At 37.4% G+C, this 24,459-nt stretch overlaps 1 protein-coding gene across 2 annotated transcripts in view; it reads right to left on the bottom strand.

Annotated features, from left to right (window-relative positions):
- Window positions 1-8,062: 8,062 nt before the first annotated feature.
- The window catches only part of XRCC4 (X-ray repair cross complementing 4), a 283,471-nt gene continuing 267,074 nt past the window's right edge, over window positions 8,063-24,459 (bottom strand). For both annotated transcript variants that reach the window (XM_024121119.1, XM_024121123.3), the window contains exon 8: window positions 8,063-8,682. In XM_024121119.1, the coding sequence (XP_023976887.1) occupies window positions 8,571-8,682 (112 nt within the window). In that variant the 3' untranslated portion in view covers window positions 8,063-8,570. The remainder of the gene's footprint in view (window positions 8,683-24,459) is intronic.

The raw sequence follows: 24,459 nt of genomic DNA, 5'->3' as shown, positions 1-24,459 counted from the left end.
TACTGAGCCTGCACTCCAGAGCATGCGAGCCACAACTACTGAGCCCACGTGCCACAACTACTGAAGCCCGCGTGCCTAGAGCCCGTGCTCCACAACAAGAGAAGCCACCGCAATGAGAAACCCGTGCACCACAACAAAGTTGCTCGCCGCAACTACAGAAAGCCCGCGCACAGCAATGAAGACCCAGTGCAGCCAAAAATAAATAAATAAATAAATAAAAAAGAAATGCCCTTCAGAAATGTCAATATTTTATATAAAATTCCTCAAGAAAATACTAGTATTTGTTTTATTATATACTTTTTTTTCTCTCTCACCTTCCTCAAATGCCATAATTCTTACAGAATAAAAAATTCTTACTAAACAAACATGGCCTTCAGATGATATATTGTTAAGTATGAAAATCTGTCTCCAAGTCAGAATTTTGACATTCTAATCCTAAGGAAAGATAACCAGTTATGGCCAATACAGAAGAACTGCAATTTTATCTTTTGAGGGTGAGTAAGAATAAATGAATTAATGAGTAAATACATGAACATACTTAAAGCTCTGGGATAGATTTTCTCTTCCCTAGAAAGCACTTGGACAGACACCTAAAGTGTTTTCCTCTGGAGTTCTTCATTTTTTATATTTCAGTGGCCAATCCACCTCCCTTCTGACAGTTACATTATTTCTTTAGATAGGTCAATACTTTCCGTCAGGTCTTGTTTTGCCTAGAAGTCATGCCATCTTTTAAAAATGACATTGCAGGTATGGTGGGGGGTAGACAGTATTATTTTAACATTTAACACTAGGGAAAATGTAATATGAAAACATGTTCCCTGACTGATAAAAGCAAGGAACAATTAAAAGAAAGAGATAATAGCTGAGTGGTTCTGCATGAGAAAATAAGAGGAATTGGGGGAAAGCTGAGAGGAGAGGAGAGGAGAGCAGAGGAGAGCAGAGGAGAGGAGAGGAGAGAGGGAAGGGATGGATGGACAACGTGGCAGGAGGCTGGATCCTATGGAGACAAGTTGCCAATGGGAGATTCATGAGTAGGAAAGCCAGAAGACTTTAAAGAATAGAGTTATGGTAAAATCAAATATAAGTGCTCATTTTGAGGTAAACTGCCTCTCTCTGACCCACACCTTCAATAAATTCTGCTATACACAGAGATTTCTCAGTGCTTTTGTCATGTAAATCAAAGAAAATGAAGTGAGTTCCATGGCTGAGTTGGCATGGATGGGAGAAAAAAGAAAATTGGGGTTGATAAAACATGAGGCTCAGTCCCACAGAATTCAGAGCAGAGGTAGCCATGAAAATAAATCCCACAGGAATTCACAAAATTCTTGGGAAGAGCACCAGACTTTAGAACGGATCAGGGACAAGGAGCTTGAGCTAATAAATTTCAAAGAGAGGGTCAGTGTAACTGATAATCTGGTGGTACACAACTGTGCTGATTCATTATGTGCAACACAACCATCATAAGACAGAACAACAGTAACAATCATACGATCTTCCATACGTGCTTCACTTACTGTGAAGCAGGCACTGTGCTAAATGCTTTATCTGCATGATCTTACTTAATTCTCAATGTATGGATAAGAAAGCTCAAGTTAGGAGAATTTGCCCAAGGCCAGACAGTTAACAGCTGGCAGACACAGAGTAGAAACCTGGCTTAAGTCCCCAAATTCACATTCCTAATTCCTATTTATTCTATTATCAGGTTCTAGCCAGAAGACACCAGATTTTTGTGCCATGTATATACTGAAAGCTATTACAAATGCAGAATTGTCTTTGTTATTCTATGTGATTAATTGTTTGAGTCAGCGCTTATCAAAATACAGTTATATAACAAACTATCCCAAATCTCAGTGGCTTTGAGTAGAAAGCAATTATTCTCATGTTCACAATCAGCATGGTTGACTATAGTTCAGTTTATCTAGATTGGGCTCAGATGGAAGGCTCTTCTCTAGGTTTCAGGGTAGTGAGCTTGGCTCCAGCTTGGCACTGAGTTCAATTCCACTCTGTATCTCACGAGGGGCCCAGGCAGGAAGGGTGGCAGCTACCCAGGGCCTGTCTGTCTCATGGCAGAGATCAGCATCTCCCAAAGCGAAAAGCAGAAACATGTAATGCCTCTTAACTCCTAGGCTCAAAAATGTGTATATTGTTATTTCATCCACATTTTATCAGCCAAAGCAAGTCAACTGAGTGGTGGTGGTGAAGAGCAAAAATTTATTGACAATATTTTAATCTTTCATAGTAATCTAATTACTCCTCTGTAAACTTAGTTCCTCAGAGAGATACATTATATCTCTTAGGGGAGTGGAACAAGACTGTTTCCAATATTATTTAGTAGGGGCTCTGGAAAATTTCACATGCTTGAATTCCCTAAATGTTTGCAAAGCATAAGGACAAAACCATCTCTTTCAAGCCTACTCCTCTCATCATCTCTATCACCATTTTGTCCCAGTAGGGATTCTAGAGGTCTCATGAGGTTTTCAATTGGATCATTTAGGAGAGGCAGGGAGGGAGGGAGGGAGGGAGGGAGGGAGAGAGAGAGAGAAAGAGAGAAAGAGTGGGGGGGAGGGAAAGGGAGAGAGAGAGGGAGAACCCACTTTGCTGTACACCAGAAACTAACACAACATTGTAAATCAACTATACTTCAATAAAAAATACATTTTAAAAAAATAAGTGTTTCAGGACTAACCTACATTCTATTTACTCGAACAGTGGCCACCAAAATTGCTCCTGCCATTAATAGGAACATCTACTGTCAAGAAGGAAATCTCTCTCTTTTTTCTGTAGAACCAAGAGCCTTTAGGGACAAAGAGACCTTTACTCAGAAAGCATAGTTCTCAGTGAGATTGTGAGACGAGAGTTTAGGATGAAGGGCCTCCAAAAGAGAGAAGAAAAACCAACATATGAACAATAAAATTCATACTGAATTTTATTCAAATAGAGGAGAGGAAAATCAAAAATTGAGGATCATAGTTGGTAAATGAGAGGATATGTGGATATTTGAAAGGGAGAAAAAGATTAAAAGGGAGGCTGGAGAGTGTTTTAGGTTGAGTAGGTAAAAGAGAGCTGGGAGACAGGACAGGAGATGGTGGATGGTCAGTTAACCACAAAATGCTTGCCTGTCATGTATTTTCCAAGGTATCCTTTTCCAGTTATTAAAATAGAGGAAATCATTTCAGGTTTGAGCACAGAACACTTGCAAATGAAATCTGCCCTCCTGAGAAGCATTTACTAGAAGCTGTCAGATCAGCAGTGAAAAGTTTTAATTCAGACAATAGCTACACATGGATGCATGAATAGTTCTTTTGTGACTATATCATTCTCCCTTACAAAATGTGTTAACTACCTATTTTTTAAAAATTTCCTGATTTATAGGAAAGTTCATGAGGCCTTTCATGAATTTAGATGTCAGCTATTTAATTTCATTTTATTAAAAAAGGATTCTATACAAATATAACTGAGTAAAAGAATGAGAGAGACACAAAAGGATGAGGGTCGGCTGCACCTCTGGGAAATGTCTGCTAAGGGGCCTACTGACTGGCCTTCCTTTCCCATTCCCAGATGCCCAGGAAGGGTTCCATGACCTGAAGTTTTCTGGCAGCCCATACCTTCCCAAGGAAGTGCCAGTTAGAACTGTGGAGCTCAATTCTCTCCTTATCTTTATTATATAGCTTAGTTTCACACTCCTAAACGCTCCGGGCCGACATTCCTCCTGGGATACCTTTTAACTTGTCTTCTTCATTCGGATGATTCACAATTACAAACTTGGAAATTAACCTCACATCTGATCCCCCAGGACCTTCTGTACTCTCCTCTGACCTGGAAGACAGCTTCACCCTCAGCTGACTTTCCCCCAACCCCTACCAATTTCTCTTAAGCCCCCAACTGGATCCTTTATCTTCTATGGATCCTCACCCACAACTTTAAATTTTTTATCCTTCTCTTTAAGCCACTTATCCTACTACTCCTTGATATTAGAGTTCACCATACAGCCGTTTCGAGCCCCAATCTCAACCCCACTCTCATATACTCACTCATATACTCTACTCTTGGAGAGCACACCCCAAATTTCACGTCACTATAAACTCCACAGTAACAGAGCAGTTGTACTATTCATTGCCTCATCTAGTGCCCAGAACAGAGATTGACGCAAGTGCTTAACAAATATCTGGTGAACGGATGGATTTATCCTTAAATTCTCCACATGGCTCAGTTCTGTATTTTTTGCATAACTAATCCCTTATAAAGATTTGTTGAAACAAACTTACCCAAGAGCTGCTTGGCTCCAAAACATAGGATCTAGTATTTTATAAATTTGAGTTATGCACCACTAAGAAAAAGGTTTTAAGTAGTTTCCTGACCTTTTTAAAACTACATAATAAAGATGCCTCTTCCTGGGATGGGATTTTTTTCTTCCATGAACTTCCCTAATGAAGCCTGACCCATACCATCTGATGCCAGGGTCAATCATTATAAATCTTAAGCTGAAAAAACCTTCAGAAATGCAGTCACCTTGTTTTAGAAGTGAGGGCACCAAGATCAAAAAAGCCATGCTGCTAGTGGGAAGCAGCCGCATAGCACAGGGAGATCAGCTCGATGCTCTGTGATGACCTAGAGGGGTGGGATAGGGAGGGTGGGAGGGAGACTCAAGAGGGAGGGGATATAGGGACATGTGTGTACGCATATGGCTGATTCGCTTTGTTGTGCAACAGAAACTAACAGAACATTGTGAAGCAATTATATTCCAAAGAAGGTATTAAATAAATAAATAAATGAGAATAAAGTCATATTCATAATCATTATCATCATCAAGAAAATAATTTAGAAAACAAAAAATGAATTGGTAGACTGAAACAAAATCATAACCATCACATCAAACTAACTGCTAATGGCCTAAACACCATCTACTGATAGAGACTAACAGAATGTGTTTTAAAAAAAACTGAATTTTATGCTTCCCACAATAGAACTTAAAATATTATAGGTTAAAACTAAATTGACAGAAAAAGATGTACAATTCAAATAGTAACAATAATAATAAGGCTAGAGTCTTTATATTAACATCAAATAAAATCAATTTCAAAACAAAATACATTTCCAGAAATAATAATGCTGAAGAGGTCAAAGGTATCTTAACTGAACAAATGTTTGCAATACATGAAGCACCTGTCTGGTGGCAAGCCAGCATGTGTGCACTCCTTAAGAAGGAGTCCAGGCTTCTCCAGCCTTTCTGTCTGTCCCAGAGGTTCTTCAACCAGCCAAGGGTGCTGGTCTCCTACATAGGACCTGGGAACTGACATACTGGGTCTGTGGCTCTCGACCCACCCACTCCCCAGGGAGGGTGCCCACCCATACAATCTCGCTTTTTCTCTGAATCCCCTCCCAGGAGCACAAGTCCTGACCCAATTGCTTTTCTTTCCATTTTTCCCAATTATGTGTATATCTATCTTATAGCCTTGGTTGTACAGGAGTCCTTATGCCAGCATAAGAACAATATGGCATAGTCCTTATGCCATCCTAGTATGTGTGACCTGGTTTCAATATAGGTTTTTTTTAATTGGAGTATGGTTGATTTAAAATGTGTGTTGGTTTCTGCTGTGCAACAAAATGAGTCAGTTATATGTATACATACATCCACTCTTTTTTAGATTCTGTTCCCATGTACGTCATTACAGAGTATTTAGTAGAGTTCCCTGTGCTATGGGTAGATCTTTATTAGTTATCTATTTTATGTATTGGGGTTTCAATATAGTTTTGATTTGCATTTCCCTAATGAGTGATGAAGTTGTGCTTCTTTTCATGTGTTTCTTACAATTTTTATATCTTCTTTGTAAACATATCTATTCAAATCCTTTGGTAATTTTCCCACTTTATCAAGGTATAATTGGCAAATAAAATTGTATATATGTTAAAAAAAAAAAAAGCCATGCTGCATTATAACTCAATTCTTGTGCCTTCCATTTCAGTGTCTTCCACAACAATCTATTTTAGAGTATAGACAATGGAAAATGTGGGGACAAAATCATGGCATGGAATGATAGAATCTGGACATCTTAACCAAATCTATAGATATCTGTCTATAGAGGACAAGAACTATAAAACCACAAGAGATAGAAAAGAGGAAACTATGATTATGGGCTTATTCTGTTCTGTTCTAACCAGCTGAATTAATCTGACACATAGCAGTGGTTGAAAAGATCCACTGCCCTGAAAAAATACAATACAACTGACCCCTGAACAACATGGGGGATAGGGGTGCTGACCCTTCAGACAGTCGAAAATCTGAGTATAATTTATAGTCAGCCCTTCTTATCTGTGGCTCCTCCATATCTTCAGATCCTCCATATCTGCAATTCTGCATCTGAAGACTCAACCAACTACAGATTGTGTAGTACAATATTATTTACTATTGAAAAAAATCCACTTATAAGCGGACCTGCATACTTCAAACCTATGCTGTTCAAGGGTCAACTGTACCATGAACTTTATAGATTCTCTTGTTATGATTACTTAGGAAACACTTTCCATGTATCCCTTTCTCACCACTAGTGAGTTAACAGCCAAAATTCTGTTTTCTTCTTCTCTTTCACTTAAAAAAAAAAAAAAATATATATATATACATATACATAACATACACATACATATATACACTGATGTATGCTAATTTTGGTTAGTCATTTGTGGTCTATTCAGATGTGGTAGCATTATCTTGAGATTCTGGTACTTTATGTACACAATCTCCTTGGAAAGATCCAAGGTAAATCTTGGATTATATTAATTCATTATTATAGTGAATTTCCTAGGTGCCTGAGTAGAATTTTATAATTATATTTCACATATTTATATTTACATTTAATTAAAATTTTTCCTCTTAAATGGAAGCTAGTATAGAAATAAAAATGCAGTAAAATTTCTATTTAAAATATTTTGTTGTTCCATTGACTTAATAAAATCCTATTTCTGATATAAACAATAATGTATAATTTCCTTCTCATTCTCTCTCTGTAGTCAAGCCTATGTGTAATCATATATGTATATTTATTTATAATTAATCACAAAAGGTAGTTGAGCTTTCTGAACAACTATTTCTTTGTATCAAATCATCAAGCTAAATTTCAATCTTTTAATGAGTTTCTTTTCAAAGTGATCTAGTAACTTAAAGAAACTAGATGATTTGAGGGGCTACTACGTGATAGACATGCATTTATTCCTTCAACGAACACTTACTAAGTCTCTATGAATCCAGCCCTGTCCTAGGTACTGGCGGGTAGAGAGATAAACCAGATGGCCATGCCTCTGCTATGATGGGACTTACTTTCTATAGGGAGACAGAGAAACGGGGGTGGGGGGGTAGGGGGAAGTGGGGGAGAGAGAGAGAGAAAGAAAGAGAGAGAGGGAGAGGAGGGAAGGGAAGGGAAGGGAAGAAAGGGAAGTATTTTAAGTTTGGAGATATTAGCATATAGATGGTATTTAAAACCACAGATAATCTAGGGAGACAATGTAAGTAATGAAAAGAAAAGGCTAAAGATTAAGCCCAGGACACTGAAACTTTTAACTGTTGGACAAGGAGAAGGACTCAGCCAAGAAGTCTAAAAAATTAGTGGCCAGAATGGAAGAGAAATACAAAGAGCATATGTTATTGCAAAAGTCAAGTGAAGAAAATGTTTCTTAAGGAGAAATGATTGGCTCTGTCAAATGTTTTGCTGAGAGGCTTAGTAAGATGAGGACTGGGAATGGACCAACTAGCAACATGGTGGTCATTGTTAACTTGAGTGGCATGGAGGGAATGGATGTTCAGCTGGATAGAAGTGAATGAGAGGTCAGGAAGTAGAAACGATGAATATTAAAAAAAAAAAAATCTGTGCCAGATGTAAATGGGGATAGATAAGTGGATACGACAAGGTCCTTGTCTTCAAAGACGGCCCTTGTACCTATAAGATAAACCTTTTATCAACAATCTCTGAAAAACACGCTTTGATGCAAAACAGCATTACATTTATATTAATATATACTCTATAAAAGACCTGTTACTATACTGCAGGAAAAAGTTAAACTAGATAACATCTTTTATTAAGAACACAAAATCTTCAATCAAAAGTTTTATCATCAGATTTTCAGGTTGTTTGTGTACAAACTAAAAATAGATTTTACACAACATTCCACAAATTAAAATGTTCAAACATCAGTGTTCAGAATATGACTATTCAAAAAAGAATTTGTAGACATTTTCTTTGTCCTATTTTCAAAATCTTCTGAGACAGAATAGATAGCTACTACATATAATATGTGTGAGCTGAATAAGGTAAATGTGACCTTTGCAACAAAAAGGTCTGAGATTTTACCTAATTATAGGCATGCTGAATGAATAGTTTAGAATAATGCACTACTGTCATCAAATCATATCTTCATATACATGTGTAATCCATTTTGCATAATGGTTTCAGCTTAGTGTGTATGTAATTGCATTGTAAAGCACACTAAGAGCTGCTGCTGAATTGAAATTTTTCTTTTGCCGTTTAAGGAAATGAATAGAAAACACAGTCTTGTGAACATCAAAGTACTTTTTGAGACAATTAAATCTCATCAAAGAGGTCTCCTGGACTACTGTTTCTTAGAGTTTCTAAAGACATGTTTTCAGCTGGGCTGTGATCCTTTTTCAACATCTCAGGTAGTGGAGGATCAAGCCTAGAGTAAAAAGAAAAATCAAGATAATTTTATTTTGAAAAACTACATACAGAGTATAAGACAATTAACAGATACATAAGTGAAATAAAAGTTAAACCCTGTTTCCAAACTGCTGCATTAACATAAAGAGAGATGAAAGGCATTTAATTTCTTTAACTGCTTTGGAATTAATCTGCCTCTATTCTGAGCTAACAAAAATTCAAGGGTCTACAACAATATTCATAATTAAGGTCAAGAAATAAAATATCCTCTGTGCTGTACTTTTATGCCAAGATACTGAAGATTTCTCAAGCCATTTCTTTAATAATTCCATCACAATTTACACTTTCCTTCGGCTCCCTTAAATTCTATTAACATTCATTTGAATCTCAACAGCAGGAAGTTCTGATCACATAAATTTCTTTTAGTGGTCATTTGATTGTAAGTGTGTATATAATGACTTCACATTTTTAGCAGTTGTTGATGAAATGCTGTTGGTCCACATTCATTTACTGAATCTACATATCTTCATTTAGTAAGTAAATTTATTGTTTCAGTACTGTAGTTACTACATCAATGGACGGATCTCTATATTTATGTAAATGTTCTCTGAGTCCTAGGATAAAAGGCATGATCACTAACGGATAATTGGTGTTTCAAAAATGGTGAGCTGGGGCTTCCCTGGTGGCGCAGTGGTTGAGAGTCCGCCTGCCGATGCAGGGGATACGGGTTCGTGCCCCGGTCTGGGAAGATCCCACATGCCGCGGACCGGCTAGGCCCGTGAGCCATGGCCGCTAAGCCTGCGTGTCCGGAGCCTGTGCTCCGCAACGGGAGAGGCCACAACAGTGAGAGGCCCGCGTACAGCAAAAAAAAAAAAAAAAAAATGGTGAGCTGGAGGGTAACAGAGCTCAATCAGAAGAAGACCTTAGGAATGTATATTTATACCCTGTATAAACCTTGTCTGAGTCAACCCAGTAATACTCAGTAAAATACCCATATTTCCAACTACAAAGGCAGAAGCATCATAGCAGTTTGGTACAGTTAAAAAAGAATAGGACTTGAGGGACCTCCCTGGTGGGTCAGTCGTTAAGAAACCACCTGCCAATGCAGGGAACACGGGTTTGATCCCTGGTCTGGGAAGATCCCACATGCCGCGGAACGACTAAGCCCGTGTGCCACAACTACTGAGCCTGTGCTCTAGAGCCCGTGAGCCACAACTACTGAGCCCGCATGCCACAACTACTGAAGCCCGTGAGCCTAGAGCCCATGCTCCGCAACAAGAGAAGCCACCGCAATGAGAAGCCCGTGCACCACAATGAAGAGTAGCCCCTGCTCGACGCAACTAGAGAAAGCCTGTGCACAGGTACGAAGACCCAACACAGCCACACACACACAAAAAACGAATAGGACTTGAAGGGTTTAAATCCAGGTCTATTTCTTATTAGCCACGTGACTTTAGGCAAGTCATTTAACCTAACCGGACTTCTGTTCTCTCACCTCAGAGGTGGTCTAAAGATTAAATGAGATGTTATAAATGAAAATGCTTGTAAATTCCCACAAAACATTTGGAAACTATTATTATTAGCTCCTAATATTGCATAAATTACAAAAGAGCTCCTGCTAATAGTTTCTTTAATTTAAAAGACTAACCAACTAAAGATCCCCAAATGTTATGTTTAGATTATGAGTACTTCCAAAAGCCTGCACCCATACTTAGTTGCACAGATTATTAAAAATGAATCCACCACAGGGTCCTCCTTGGCCTCATGACTGCATACAATTAACCATGGTTGGCTGCTACTAGGCCTGGGACATGTTCTGTCTTATCCTGAGCAAGCCAAGTTCAGATAACATAACCCTCACAGGAATGCGGAGGTGCTAGGCATTAATGCATTGTCAAGATGACAAGTACTACCCTCTGGGAGTTTCAATGTTAAAATTAACAATAAATATGGACATAATCACTGTAACATGTAATTAAATATCTAAAAATATATTCCATAGAAGGAGAAAATGATACAGTACAGAAGTATAATTATTACATGTATAAGTTTTCAATGTCAACTCAAAACACATTATACATCTTAGAATTGCTTTTTCTCCTCCTAGCAAAAGAGAGAATTGAATTATTTCAATTAAAAAGTCAGATATGGAAAAACCTCTGTAATTTCATTCGCCATCTAGACACTGTACAACCAGAACACAAAGAGTGATCAATTTAGTTAAAAAAAATCAGCATAAGACAAAAGGACCACTCTGAAGTGACAAGTCTGAAGGGAATAGATCCCTGGTTCTCCATTTAAGATTCCCATCTCTTTCTAAAGTCATGGGGAGCCTAAGATATAGATTTTGACTCTTTTGTTCTTAGTGTCTAGTACATAATAGGTACTCAATGAAAGCTGTTCCATGAATGGAGATCATTGTTCTACAGCTTTCATATCTGTGGCAAGTCAACAGAGTAAATTTAGAACTCTCCCCACAACCAAAAAAATAGTTTAATCATTTTTATAAGTAATAAATGTTTATTGTAAGACTTTATAAAACTCCTGAAAAACATGAAGAAAATTAAAACGTCCATCATCCTACTTTGCATCATTTGTATTTTCATGTCATTTTTTTTTTACAAATATGAGATTATATATATAATTTTGCAGCTCGATGTCTTTACTCGAAAATATATTAGAAATGTCTTTGCATGTTGAAAAATATATTTAGATCTATACTCATCATTAATTTTAATTTGTTTGTACTAAGAATACACTGATGACTGTTTGGGTTGGTTCCATTTCTTAATGCTCTTATAAACAAGACAATGATCAATAACTTTGTACCTATATCTTAGCATATTTATCATATTATTTTTTCACAAGCATGCTTATTCCAAGCATTCACACTTAGAGGTGAAATTTGAAAGCAAATAACTCAGAGAACCTGTACCTGAAGTCTTAATAGAAAGTGAGCTAAACAAGCAATTTGAAACTTGAGAGTTCCTCTCTTTCTAATTAAGTTACAACCACTAGTTATGGCCCACTTTAAATGTTCCATGAAGACTTTTTATCCTTTTCCTTTTTTTTTTTTCTTTCCACATTGAAGCTGATTTTCATTTTCTCTGATCATTTAAAGTACCGAATGTCTGCACCCAATATTTCAATACTAGTTTTTCCTTTAATCAATATTTAAATATGTACTATGATCAGCTCATTGTGTTAGGGAAATATAACAAATTTGATAAAGGTAACACATAATTTCTGCCCTCAGGAATCTTTCAATTAAACTTTTTACTTTCTCTAAATTTTTTCAAATATGTTTTTTCACCCTAAACATTTTTTAAGTAGCTTTAAGGCAACGACTGTGTAATGTAATTTGTTCACAGTGATATATCCCTTTAGGAATTTCTATAAACATTAAATCAGTATATAGGATTCAAGTAGACTTTTAGATAGTTTTTATGGACAACATGGTTCAAAAGGAAGAATCCTGAATCCAAGCTTAGGCGATCTTTATTTATGCTTCACCACATTAAGATTTTGGTCAGGTGGCAGCACCTTTCTGGATCTCAGTGTCTTGAATTTAAGCTGTAGAAAGTTAGGGTTACTATAAATGGTCTTGGAAGTTCTTTCAGTCCCCCCTAAATTCTGAGACAGTTATGTTCAAATAGACTACTTTGCAAAATACAGGCTCTCAATAAATACCTGTGGAATAAATGAAAAAAGGTGAATTTAAAAGGAAAGGTTAATGACAGAATAAGAAATCGTCTTTGTAGAGTTAAAGGCTAAAGTATAAGGACTTTTCAAATAAAGTGAATAAATGAAACTTCTCCAGATGACGACATTCTTATTAAAAAATGGCTTATGGGGCTTCCCTGGTGGGGCAGTGGTTGAGAATCCGCCTGCCGATGCTGGGGACACGGGTTTGTGCCCCGGTCCGGGAACATCCCACATGCCGTGGAGCGGCTGGGCCCGTGAGCCATGGCTGCTGAGCCTGCGCGTTCGGATTCTGTGCTCCGCAACGGGAGAGGCCACAACAGCGAGAGGCCCGCCTACCGCAAAAAAAAAAGAAAAAAAGAAAAAAAGAAAAAAAAATGGCTTATGGTCTCAATAATTTGCAGAGAGTTTTATGTTTTATTACTTGATTTCACACTGCATTAAAACACACACACACACTCTATAACTTGAATTAAAATTGCATTACACCATCTAATTAACGGTAAATCTAAATAGTGTAGATCAGGAGTTAGATTTGTCAAAAGAAATATCTCATCCTGGGAAAGTTTCTCTAAAATGTCAGAATGAATGATTGACTTCTAACTTTCTGAGAGTTAAATTACCGACATCTTTTTAAATGATTATTTCCAGTTATTGGCTCATTTTGTAAAGACATTTTCTCAGCCACGTTTAATATTGGTATTACCATGGTTGGAGTATCAATCTTTTCTTATTCAAATGAGAATCATTAGTATTGTTTGGAGTGAATTACTTGCATTTTATAACATATTCTGAAAATAATATTTCTGAAAAATGTCAAGGTGCCAGTTTGAGCAGACTGAGAGGTCCAGGAAAAGCTGTAATGATTGATGGCACTGTGACACTTGAAAAATCATTCTCCTTTGACTATGACACAAACAATGGTTCTAAAGTCAAAAACCAAAAGTCAATTTGTATGTGGCTTAACTATATCTCTACCTACACATACAATTCAATTCCAGGTGAATTAACCATTTAAATGAGAAAAGGCAAAATTTTAAAGCATTTAGAAGAAAATAGAGAATTTCTTTAGGATCTTAGGATAGAAAGTTTTTTTTAAGGTGGAAAGTGAAACCATAAAGGTAAAGATAGATAAATTCAATTACATTAGAAGCATAAGAAGTAAGTACTTCTATTCGTCAACAGACATCTTAAAGACAATGAAAAGACAAGTCACAAACTGAGAGGAAATACTGCAACATATGCTACTAACAAAGGATTATCTAAAGAATTCCTACAAACAATTTTTAAAAACCCAACATTATTAAAAAACATATGTCAAAGACTTCAGGAACTTCCAAGAAGAGGGAACAGTGAGGGCAAATAAGCATATGATAATTAGCTCAACTTCATTAGAAACCAAGGAAGTGCAAATGAAAACCAGTATGAAGTATTTTATACCAGATTAGCAAAAACAAAAATGTCCAACAATAGCAAAGATCACAGAGAACATGAAATGACAAGATGAATTACTACTGGCTGGAGTATAAACATTTGAAACTACTTTAGATAACAATTTGGCAATAACTGTCCAGGTACATGAAGATTTATGTGCTTATAACTAAGAATTCCACTTCTAGTTACATACTCCGGGAAATATTTGCATATGTGTGTCAGGAGATATGTGCACAAATGTTCACAGGTGCATTATTTATAATAGTGAAAAACTGAAAACTACCCAAATGTCTCTCCACAGGATGGGCAAGTAAATTATAGAATTTTCACACCATGGACTACGATGCAGCTACACACATGCACGAATCTCAAACATGATGGTGAGCAAAAAAGCAAGGCACAAAATAATACACAATATGATTCTATTTACTTAAAGTCAAAAACATGCAAAACTATATATTCCTCTTTGAACAATGATGTGTGTGTGTGTGTGTGTGTGTGTGTATCTGTGTATGTACATAATAGTTCTGGATCTTATTTGCTCTTCCAAGACAATGCTCTCAGATTTCTGAGTCCTGTAACTTTGGCAATTGTGAAGATGGTTTTACAGAAGGGGCAGGTGAGTACTATGCATAAAGGGTTCCATTTCATATATAACGGGTGACTCTGAAGTGACCGCAGGATACCTAAATGGAGATAGATGTTGAGTAGGTAAATGCTTGTATAGATGTAGAGCTCAGGAGAGATGACTGGACTACATGTACAGAGATAGCAGTCACTGCCATTACTACTGGCCACTAAAGACAAATGAGTTGAAGAGATCTTCAAATGAGATGAAGAAACTCCCAGAGAGAGTCTATCAGAGAAAAAACATTTAATATAGAATCCTGGGAAATGTTAAAATTACAGGGGCAGATGGCAAGAGAGAGAAATGAATAAAAGGAGACTGAAATAGAATGATTCAAGAGATATGGGGAGAACCAGGGAAGAGAGTTGTTGTGGCAGCCAAGAACCAAGTTTATTTTGTGTGCCCACAGCTTGTGCTACTCCCATTTGCCACCCAAATGCTGGCTTTCTATACATCTTTGACTGCTGAATCTGTAAACACATGTTAGGTAAATTATTTTCACCCACTAAGAATTATCTGGAGTTGAGAAGAATAAGCTGGAAGGATGCTGTTATGCTTGTGATTCGTTACAGACAAGAAGAACAGGGAATGTTTTCTTTTGGAAGGAAGAAAGTCTTAAACCCTTGGACTGCAGCCGTCAGAGCAAAAATCTAGCAAAATGGTCAATGGTCAACTCCTGCCTGGCCACCAAAGCAGAGCATTCTTAAGTAGCTCTTTCTCTCACATTATGATAAAATATATTTTATATATATTTATATATATATGTATATAGATAGAGAGACAGAGTGGGAGAGAGAGACAGAGACAGAGAGACAGAGAAAGAGAGAGACAGAAAGAGAGAGAGAAAGAGAGTTTTGTTTTACTAGCAACTTCCCTGGCATCTACCCACCTCACCTCTGACTTTCCCCTGGGATTGGGGTAGAGGTCAGATGTGTGGCAAGAGATGAAGATGAGAGATGAGGTAAGGGCAATGTATTAGGAGAGAAACAGACCCAAACATTGGTTGAGACATACATTATTTGGTAATAATAAAAGCCAAATATCTAATGGTTTGTTTTTTAGGATGTAACAAATCAAACCTTCATCAAAATGACCACAAAAACAGCCAAGTCAAAGTATTATGTACTTGTTACTATTAAATAACTAGACAGCTATCGAACTGGCCATAACAGAGTTCTCATTAAGGAACAAACTCAATTAGAGAAACATCTTTTTTTTTTTTTTAATTTTATTTATTTATTTATTTATTTTGGCTGCATTGGGTCTTCATTGCTGCGCGAGGGCTTTTCTCCAGTTGCAGCGAGCGGGGGCTACTCTTCATTGCAGTGCATGGGCTTCTCACTGCGGTGGCCCTTCCCATTGCAGAGCACAGGCCCTAGGCGCATGGGCTTCAGTAGTTGTGGCACGTGGGCTCAGTAGTTGTGGCTCACGGGCTCTAGAGCACAGGCTCAGTAGCTGTGGCGCACGGGCTTAGTTGCTCCGCGGCATGTGGGATCCTCCCGGACCAGGGCTCGAACCTGTGTCCCCTGCACTGGCAGGCGGATTCTCAACCACTGCTTCACCAGGGAAGCCCAAGAAACATCTTTTAAATGGAAAAGTTATAAATAATGGGCTTAAAGATTTGACATCACCAACATTACCACTGTATTTTCAAATTAAATTTTAGTATTTAAAAAAATATTTGAACCTTGAATAAATGGGAAAATAGCTACACATTTCTAGTTGATCATATAAAAACCAAAAGCATCTCCTAAATACATTAACAGACTGAAGTCATCAGGATTCAGTAAAACAAGTGAATTCCAAACGTTGTCTGGAAGTCAATAGGCCTAGACAGCGTTTCACTAGTCTGAGAAAATAAAAAGAAGTTGAAACTTTCTTTCTGTCAACCAAAATGGCAAATAAATAAATTGCGTTAGTTATTTTCAACTAAATTCCTAAATTTTTTGTTCTAATGAATATTCTTTTGCTGTTTAACTTTATCAAGAATAGGAGTAAAATAGAAATAGGCTTTTGTGGGGTTTTTTTTTTGTTTGTTTTGTTTTTTTTTGTGTGTGGTACGCGGGCCTCTCACTGCTGTGGCCTCTCCCGTTGCAGAGCACAGGCTCTGGACGCACAGGCTCAGTGGCCATGGCTCACGGGCCCAGCCGCTCCGCGGCATGTGGGATCCTCCCGGACCGGGGCACGAACCCATGTCCCCTGCATCAGCAGGCGGATTCTCAACCACTGCGCCACCAGGGAAGCCCTGAAATAAGTATTTTTGAATAAAACATAGAATAGAGAATTATGAAGAGTAAATATACAATGTTAACATGCACTTACATGCTTTATAGATATTGGGAAAGAATAATTATAAAATTTCCCTGTAAAATATTCATATTATGGGCTTAAAAATAAGATTCTCTAGTTCTATCCAAGTTAACATTTAAAGTCACAAACATTAGGATCAATATGTCCATAATCCACAAGGATGCCAGAATTTATGTAGGAATTTCAAAATAATAAATTGGAAGATTTTGTCATTCTTACTCTACTTTATTTAGATAAATAACATTACTGTGGTAATTCATTAGATCAGCAATATCAAAGCCCATACATGCTTTAAAAACTCAATACCTGAAAAACCCTATGTTAAACTTCCTGTATCCCTTGCAAGTTTTGAAACGGTATAGGTGACATTTGCTACTGGTGATCTGTGCCTATAAAAGCAGAAAACTGTCACCTTAATAAAAAATGATTTTCCACAACTTTACTTTTAAGACAGGCCATTGCTCTTTGCTACTTGGTGCGCTACAAATGAAGCCTCCCTCACTAGATTAGAAGCTTCTCAAGTAGAATGACTGCTTTATACGACCTGGCTCATAAACTTCAATGATTGCATGTATTAATTAATGAACAAATGATTGAATGAATGAAGTAGACAGTATTAACAAGAAGTCTCAATAAAGTTAAGCAACCTGCCCAAAGCCACACAGCCAGTGAACATGAACGTGAGCAGGCAGGCAAGTCAACAATGAAGCCAGGGTATTAGCCTAGGTTTCCCTCACTCCGAAATCCATACCCTTCTCACTATACCAGTATATGGGAGTCGCTAATTCTTATTTCTACTGCAGAGGAAGGCAACTTGGTGCTGTGTAGTGCGTCTGAAAAAGTAATTCAATGAGACACTCTAAAAAATAAAATCTGCAGTCTAAAATGTTTGGAAAGTATTTATTTTTCTCCATTAAGTCCTCTAAGTGTTTCACGTGCATACTATACATTTAAGCTATTAAAGTCGTTCCATAAACTTGTTAAATTATTAAGTAAAACAAAAGCAAGGTACAGGAGAGTGTGTGTAGAAAATTAGAGTGTGTAGATATATATATATATATATATATATACACACACACACACAAATTTGTACACAAATATGTACAAATTTATATGTGTGTGTGTATGTGTGCATTTATATGTATATAGAATATCAGAATATCTCTGGAAGGATTCACAAGAAACCAGCAATGGCCGACTCTGGAGAGAGGAGCTTGGGCTGAAGGCCAGGGATAATTTTTGCTGGATAGTCTCTTAAACTGTTGAGATTAAAAAAATAATTTATACACAGATTATGTCTTTTTAAAGTGCTTTAAGAAAAAAAATAGCTTGTTTATCCTCAGTTTTACAAATGAATTTGGCAGTCAAAGCCTCTTTTCTCACTATCTCTCAATTACTAATATCCCAAGAAACGAGTGTTTCTAGAAAAGCCTGCATTGCTTGCTTTCCTGAGAATATAATACCTACTAGCCTGAACCCAAAAATACAGTGGTCCAATGAAGGAAAATAAAAACACAGGAAAAAAAAAAAAAAAAAAGAACTCTACTTCAGGCTACCAAGAGAAGTGGAAAAAACATGGGCAGAAAATAATACCCAGCCATGGAGGTTAGTGACTTCTAATGAACCAGGGACCAGAAGTGATAGTTTCACCACAATGTGGAACCAGCTGTTGGTTTCCTGCTGCTGCTGTAAAAAATTACCATAACATAGCAGCTTAAAACAACACAAATTCATTATCTTACAGTTCTGGAGGTCAGCAATCTGACCCACGTCTCACTGGGCTAAAATGCAGGTGTTGGCAGAGCTGTGCTCCTCTCTGGAAGCTCTAGCGGAGAAACTTCCAGAGGCTACTCCCCTCCTCCATCTTCAAAGCCAGCAATGGCAGGTGGACACCTTCTCACATCACATCACTCTGAGCCAGGCTTCCTTTGTCACATCTTTCTCTGACTCTTCTTCTGCCTCTCTCTTCCTTTGTGATACAATGCACCCACCCGGATACCTAGGATAATTTAGCTCCTTTTATGGTCAGCTAATTAGCAACTTTAATCCATCTGCAACCTTAATTTCCTTTTGCCATGTGCTCTAACATAGTCTCAGGTTCCAGGAATTAAGACTTTGACATCCTTTTTCTGGTGGCAGGGGGTGGGGAACGCATTATTCTGCCTACAGCTCCAGCCTTAACTTGGTTAGGACTCAACTGTTACTCTAATCTATCAGTTTAAATGTTTCAGGATCACTTAACAGAGAAACAGGCTTTGAGTAAGAGCAGGACCCACAAGGCCCAGAGCTAAAAGAAACCTTCAAGCTGGCTGGAGGAGGCATCTGCAAGGTCTGTGCAATATGACCTGAAACTCAAAAGAATCCACACTGGGGCTTCTTATCTAGAGATGAACTGAACCAGAATCACTGAGATATGCTGTCAACTACATCATCCATCACCTACCGTGTCTACTATTTACTGAGTGCTTACCAAGGGTCAGAGACTGTGCAAGATGCTTGGGATATAAAGTGAACAAACAAACAGTCCAAGGCAGAGGTAACCCTGAGGGGCTGAGCTCCCCTGAACATACACTAACTACAACCCTTGTCTAGGGGATAACACAGAGACTGTTTCACTATGACAGCTCTAACAAGTGAGGCTGTTAAAGAACCACAGACAATGCCACCTTCATGGGTGTGTGACTGTGCTGTCAGTCACACAAGGCCACAAGCTTAGAGGGGCCTCATCCCTGCTTTAATGTTCTGTTGTCACTGTCTTGAAATTCTTAATAATTTTGAACAAAAGGCCTCTGCATTTTCATTTTACACTGGTCCTGCAAATTACTGTAGTCTGTCCAGACCACGCACTTTCAGTGACCTTCATACACCAGACCCAAACTGAACCTAAACAATTGCTCACACTTACTCTGGACCAATAAACAATGGGACTTCTTTTTTTTTAACTAATTATGTACTGATGTATGGACTCATTCTGTCCTATTCAGAATGGAGTTTTGATCCTTAATTAGCCTAACCACCAGTAAACCTCCTTTTTAACACTTGAAAAGCACTTGCTTTTTCTCTTCAGGGAAATACTTGGTGAATTTTTTCACTGGTAATTTTTTTTTTGACCTGTAAATAAATAAGAATGAATGTAGTTTCCTGGCAAATAAATACTCCGCTTTGTTAGGCTTCTCCTTCTCCTCCCTTGCCTTCTCTCTCTCTCTCTTTTAAAGCTCCACTGTCTTTTGTTTTATAGTGAGAGAATTCAGTTTCTATTTTAATTAACAGATTTTTCCATTATTTTAGTCCTTGCTAGTGGACTTGATTCTTAGTGTTCTCAAAATTACCCACTCTAATTAATTCCTTGGCTCACAAAGCAGCAAACCTCTCATCAGTGCCATCCTGTGCTGTGGCCTACCTATCTCTTTCCCTTTTGATTTGTTGAGTATCAGTCTGCCCCAAATCCTTCCTGAATATTTTCCTAGCTTTTCATGGAATGGGTGACCAAGGATCATGTGGCAGCCAGACATTTTAAAGAAGACAGACTACTCTGTAACACCACCAACATCATATAACTTTTAGATAAAATGAGTATCATATAACTGATACATAAAATGAACAAACAAAAAACGTCTCTTCACAAAGTATACTAACTCAATGTGGTATTATTGGCAAATGTAAAGACAGTCTCTGGTCAAATTCTGGGAGATGTTCTGTCTTAAAGAAACATGCCAGAAAGGAGTCAGAGCACTGCAAGAAGGCAGATGGAAACAATCTACAAAATTCTGTGGGTTTTGATTTTGAATTAAAAAGATTAAATTTTTCAGTTGACTTTAAAAATATAACCAAAGTGTAAAGTAAAACCAAGTTGTATAGAATGTTTTTAAAACAAATCACTATACCTCACAACTGGTGGCAAGTCACTGTGAGATAAGGCAGTAAAAGCCATGGAGGATTCAGTCTATATGCTCAGAATGACTGGAGAAAGACCTATCTAACCTTTTTGCCCTGGAAAAGTTTATTACATGTATGGTATTATGATTTCAATAAAAGTTCAAATGTCACTGCTAAACTGCAATCCAATCCACACAGAAAGCTGTTGACTGCAGTTGTGTGTTATGTTTAGATAACTATCTTTACTAAGTGCACTATATACCTTTCTCATTGTGATGTCTTTATGATTATATAAATTACCATTTTTTTCAAGATTTTTTACTGAACTAATGTTTATTTTGAGGAAGTAGAGTAAGTGCCACATATGGTTCCATTAGTGTATTAACTGGTACAATTTGGTCTCATTCCTTTAAATGTCCCACTGCAATCTATGTCTTAAAAAAATGTAAAAATAGAATTATTTAGTCATAATTCTCCAAAATTCACAGTGGAGGAAACTTTTACATGGCACTGAACTATCATTAACAAATGTAATGAGATCACTGTTTTGTAAAGGCATCGGTTTGATTTGCCAAAATGCAGGACTGGCTGTAGCACTTAACTATTAAGGCTGGAACAGACACATTCAGTAAATAACTGATCAGCAATTTAAATAACCACTGTTACTTAAATGATCTTATTTTGCTACTATAAGAAAGCTATATATCTCAGCTTTTTTTTTTTTTTCTTTGCGGTGCACGGGCCTCTCACCGCTGCGGCCTCTCCCGCCGCGGAGCACAGGCTCCGGACGCGCAGGCTCAGCGGCCATGGCTCACGGGCCCAGCCGCTCCGCAGCATGTGGGATCTTCCCGGACCGGGGCACGAACCCGCGTCCCCTGCATCGGCAGGCGGACTCTCAACCACTGCGCCACCAGGGAAGCCCTATATCTCAGCTTTGATCATCTGCCATCTGAACTGTACAATTATTGACATTTCTCCTTGTCTTTTATTGTTTTCTCCTTCAGCCCATCTTCCAACTGCTGCAAATGCTTTCTACAACACAAGTCTGATTATTACTTTGTACTCCTACAAGGCTGTAGTTGAAACTCACTTGTCATAGAAAAAAAAAAATCACAAAATTTCTAGCTTCATGTCTGCCTCTCTGGTTCTAGCTATCCAGTGCTCTTCCACACCAAACTTCTTGTCATCCACCAACTGCATCATTCTGTCTTCATTGCCATACTTTTCCATAAAGTTCCCTCAGCTTGAGGACTCTTTCTCCTGCCTTCTTTACTTAGCAGGCTCCTACTCATCATTAAAAGCCAAGTTCAGATGTCACTGCTTCTGGGAAACCCTCCTAGGCAGAGGAATTAATTATCTCCTATTCTCCCACAGTACATCTTAAATCAAGCAGCTCTTTGTTCCTATATCTATTGCTGTGTAACAAACGACCCTAAACTTAGTGGCACAAAACAATGACAATTTTATTATGTTCATACTTTCCATGAATCTCACAGGGCACAGTGAGGATGGTTTGTCATTGTGCCATGGTATCAGGGCCTTAACTGGGGATACCAGAAAAACTGGGGCTGACATGATGGCTGGGAGCTGGAATCCTCTGAAAAGCTCATTCACTCATATCTGGTGCTTGGCTGGGAGCCTTGAAAGAGTAGGACTGGCTCCTGGAGACTCTTCAGTGGCTTGGCTTCCTTACAGCCTGGCAGCCTAGGATAGTCAGACTTTTTACATGAAAGCTTAGGGCTGTAAGCATGAGGTGCCTTTGTTGACTTAGCCTCTCTGGAAATCACAGAGCATCACTTCTCCTGCATTCTACTGTTTACAAAAGAGTCAAAAGCCCACCTAGATACAAGGGGAGGGGATATAGAAACCACTTCTCAAAGGAAGGAATATCAACCTCAGACTTTAATTCTGCACATCTTTGTCACTTACATTGTAAGCAATCAGAGAACAAGGACTATGATTTAGAATTACTGTTTCTTTCAGAATCTGGCACAATTCCTAGAATGATGAACTATGTGCACTGAAACTGACTAAGAAGTGTCTTACTGAGGGTGTTTGCCTTTTTTCTCTAAGAGCTGAGTATGAAAACGCTATAGCTAGTTTCATATACAATTTACACAGAATAAAAACCATTCCAGATCAGAAGGGCAACTATATAGATTTTTAGAAATGCAATCACATAAAATTTATACTTCAGCAAGGAAATTTTATTTCTGACAACTTTTGCTGGCCACTAGTTAGCTCACTTTCCATTATGAGGAAACTTAAATTATTTACTTTTCCAAGTAGTTTTGGATGTTTATAAATTTATATGCTTACAAGTTCACACAATACTATTAGTTTAGTTATACTCCACTTCACTGGAATGTTTGGGAAGGGAGATCTATGGTTAAATGAATGGTGTTTCAATCCTCACGGCTAAAAGCCTCACTAGCAAATGCTGGTCAACTTCTAAATAAACACGCACTCAGAACCCAACTACTAGAAGGATCTAGTTAGTTGGATTTTCTATTAAGTTTCATTCAGTTATTATTATTATTACTTAAGCTTTAGGAGTGTTAGTTAATTTAAACCTCTTCTGTCTGGTTATTGAGAAACAACAGTAAGAAGCAATCACACTTTCATTACTAATGCAAGTAAAAGTCAGAAGTGAAATAAAATCTTCATCTCCATACATCCTTTATTCTGAGGAGAAATGTGACCCCTGTTAGCAATACGGAATTACCACCAACAATCTCACCTTCAATGACCAATGAAGAAGAAGAATAAGATTTCAAAAATCAGAAACCATAAACAGAAATTAAATGTTAAACCAAGAAATTCTAACACTTGTTTGGAATTAGGAAAGCTGTCACCCATAAATTCACATGCAGCCCCAAAAGACAACCATGAAAATTGAACAGGCTATAACCATGCATGGAAAATATTCAGCTAGATTCTACAGTCTGATCATAATTTCCCTTAAAATATATATAACCTCCAAAGTCCCCTCAAAATGTTACTGGGCCTCTGTGGATGGGTAATCAGAGAAAATCTTAAATCTTAATTCATTTAAATTGCTGTCTACAGTGCATTCTTTTACTGCTTTCTGTAAAAATAGGCCTGCTTATCATACTGCAAAAGAAGAAAGATATTTGACGTTTCCTAATCTATCACTGGACACTTTTCTATAACTAAGAAATTTGGAAGTGACTAGAAGGACCACTTAAAAATTCCATTTTTAAGAGTGTTAAGTTTCCAGAAGGCAGGAACCATGCTTATCTTTGTATAGTTTAACCACATATAGGAGATTTACAACTTAGGAAAGAATTGTTCTTAATAGAGTTTGTTTTTAAACAAACTCAGGATACATTTTTTAGAAATGTTGTAAATAATAGATTTTCTCAGATCATTCCACTAAGACTATTTAGCCTATGATATAGACAAACTATTAGAAAGTATTAAGGATGAGAACTAGTGGTCAACATAATTATAAGAATCTGTTTTTCATACATTCCTTACTTCAAGCAATATTTTCTCAGTATAAGGCACTGTGCCAGCTTCTGAGATGAACAAATAAAACACAATCCAAAACTTTGAAAATCTCACAGTCCAGCTGAACAAAAATGTATTTGAATAAAAATATAACATGTGTGATGAAGTATGTACAAAGTATTGATTTATAAGATTAAAAAAATATTTTACTTTCCAAATCTAGATGTCAGGAACACATCTGTGCTTATGGAAGGCTTATTTGTATTTGCAGTTGTACACATAAAAATTAACATGTTACACATTTTGATGTTTACTACATGGTAATTTCCCATAACTCTTGAAGAGATACTTGATTATTAACGATTAAAAGTA

This window comes from Physeter macrocephalus, chromosome 8 (assembly GCF_002837175.3).
Source record: "Physeter macrocephalus isolate SW-GA chromosome 8, ASM283717v5, whole genome shotgun sequence".
NCBI lineage: Eukaryota > Metazoa > Chordata > Mammalia > Artiodactyla > Physeteridae > Physeter > Physeter macrocephalus.
This window is presented reverse-complemented; position numbering and strand designations above follow the sequence as displayed.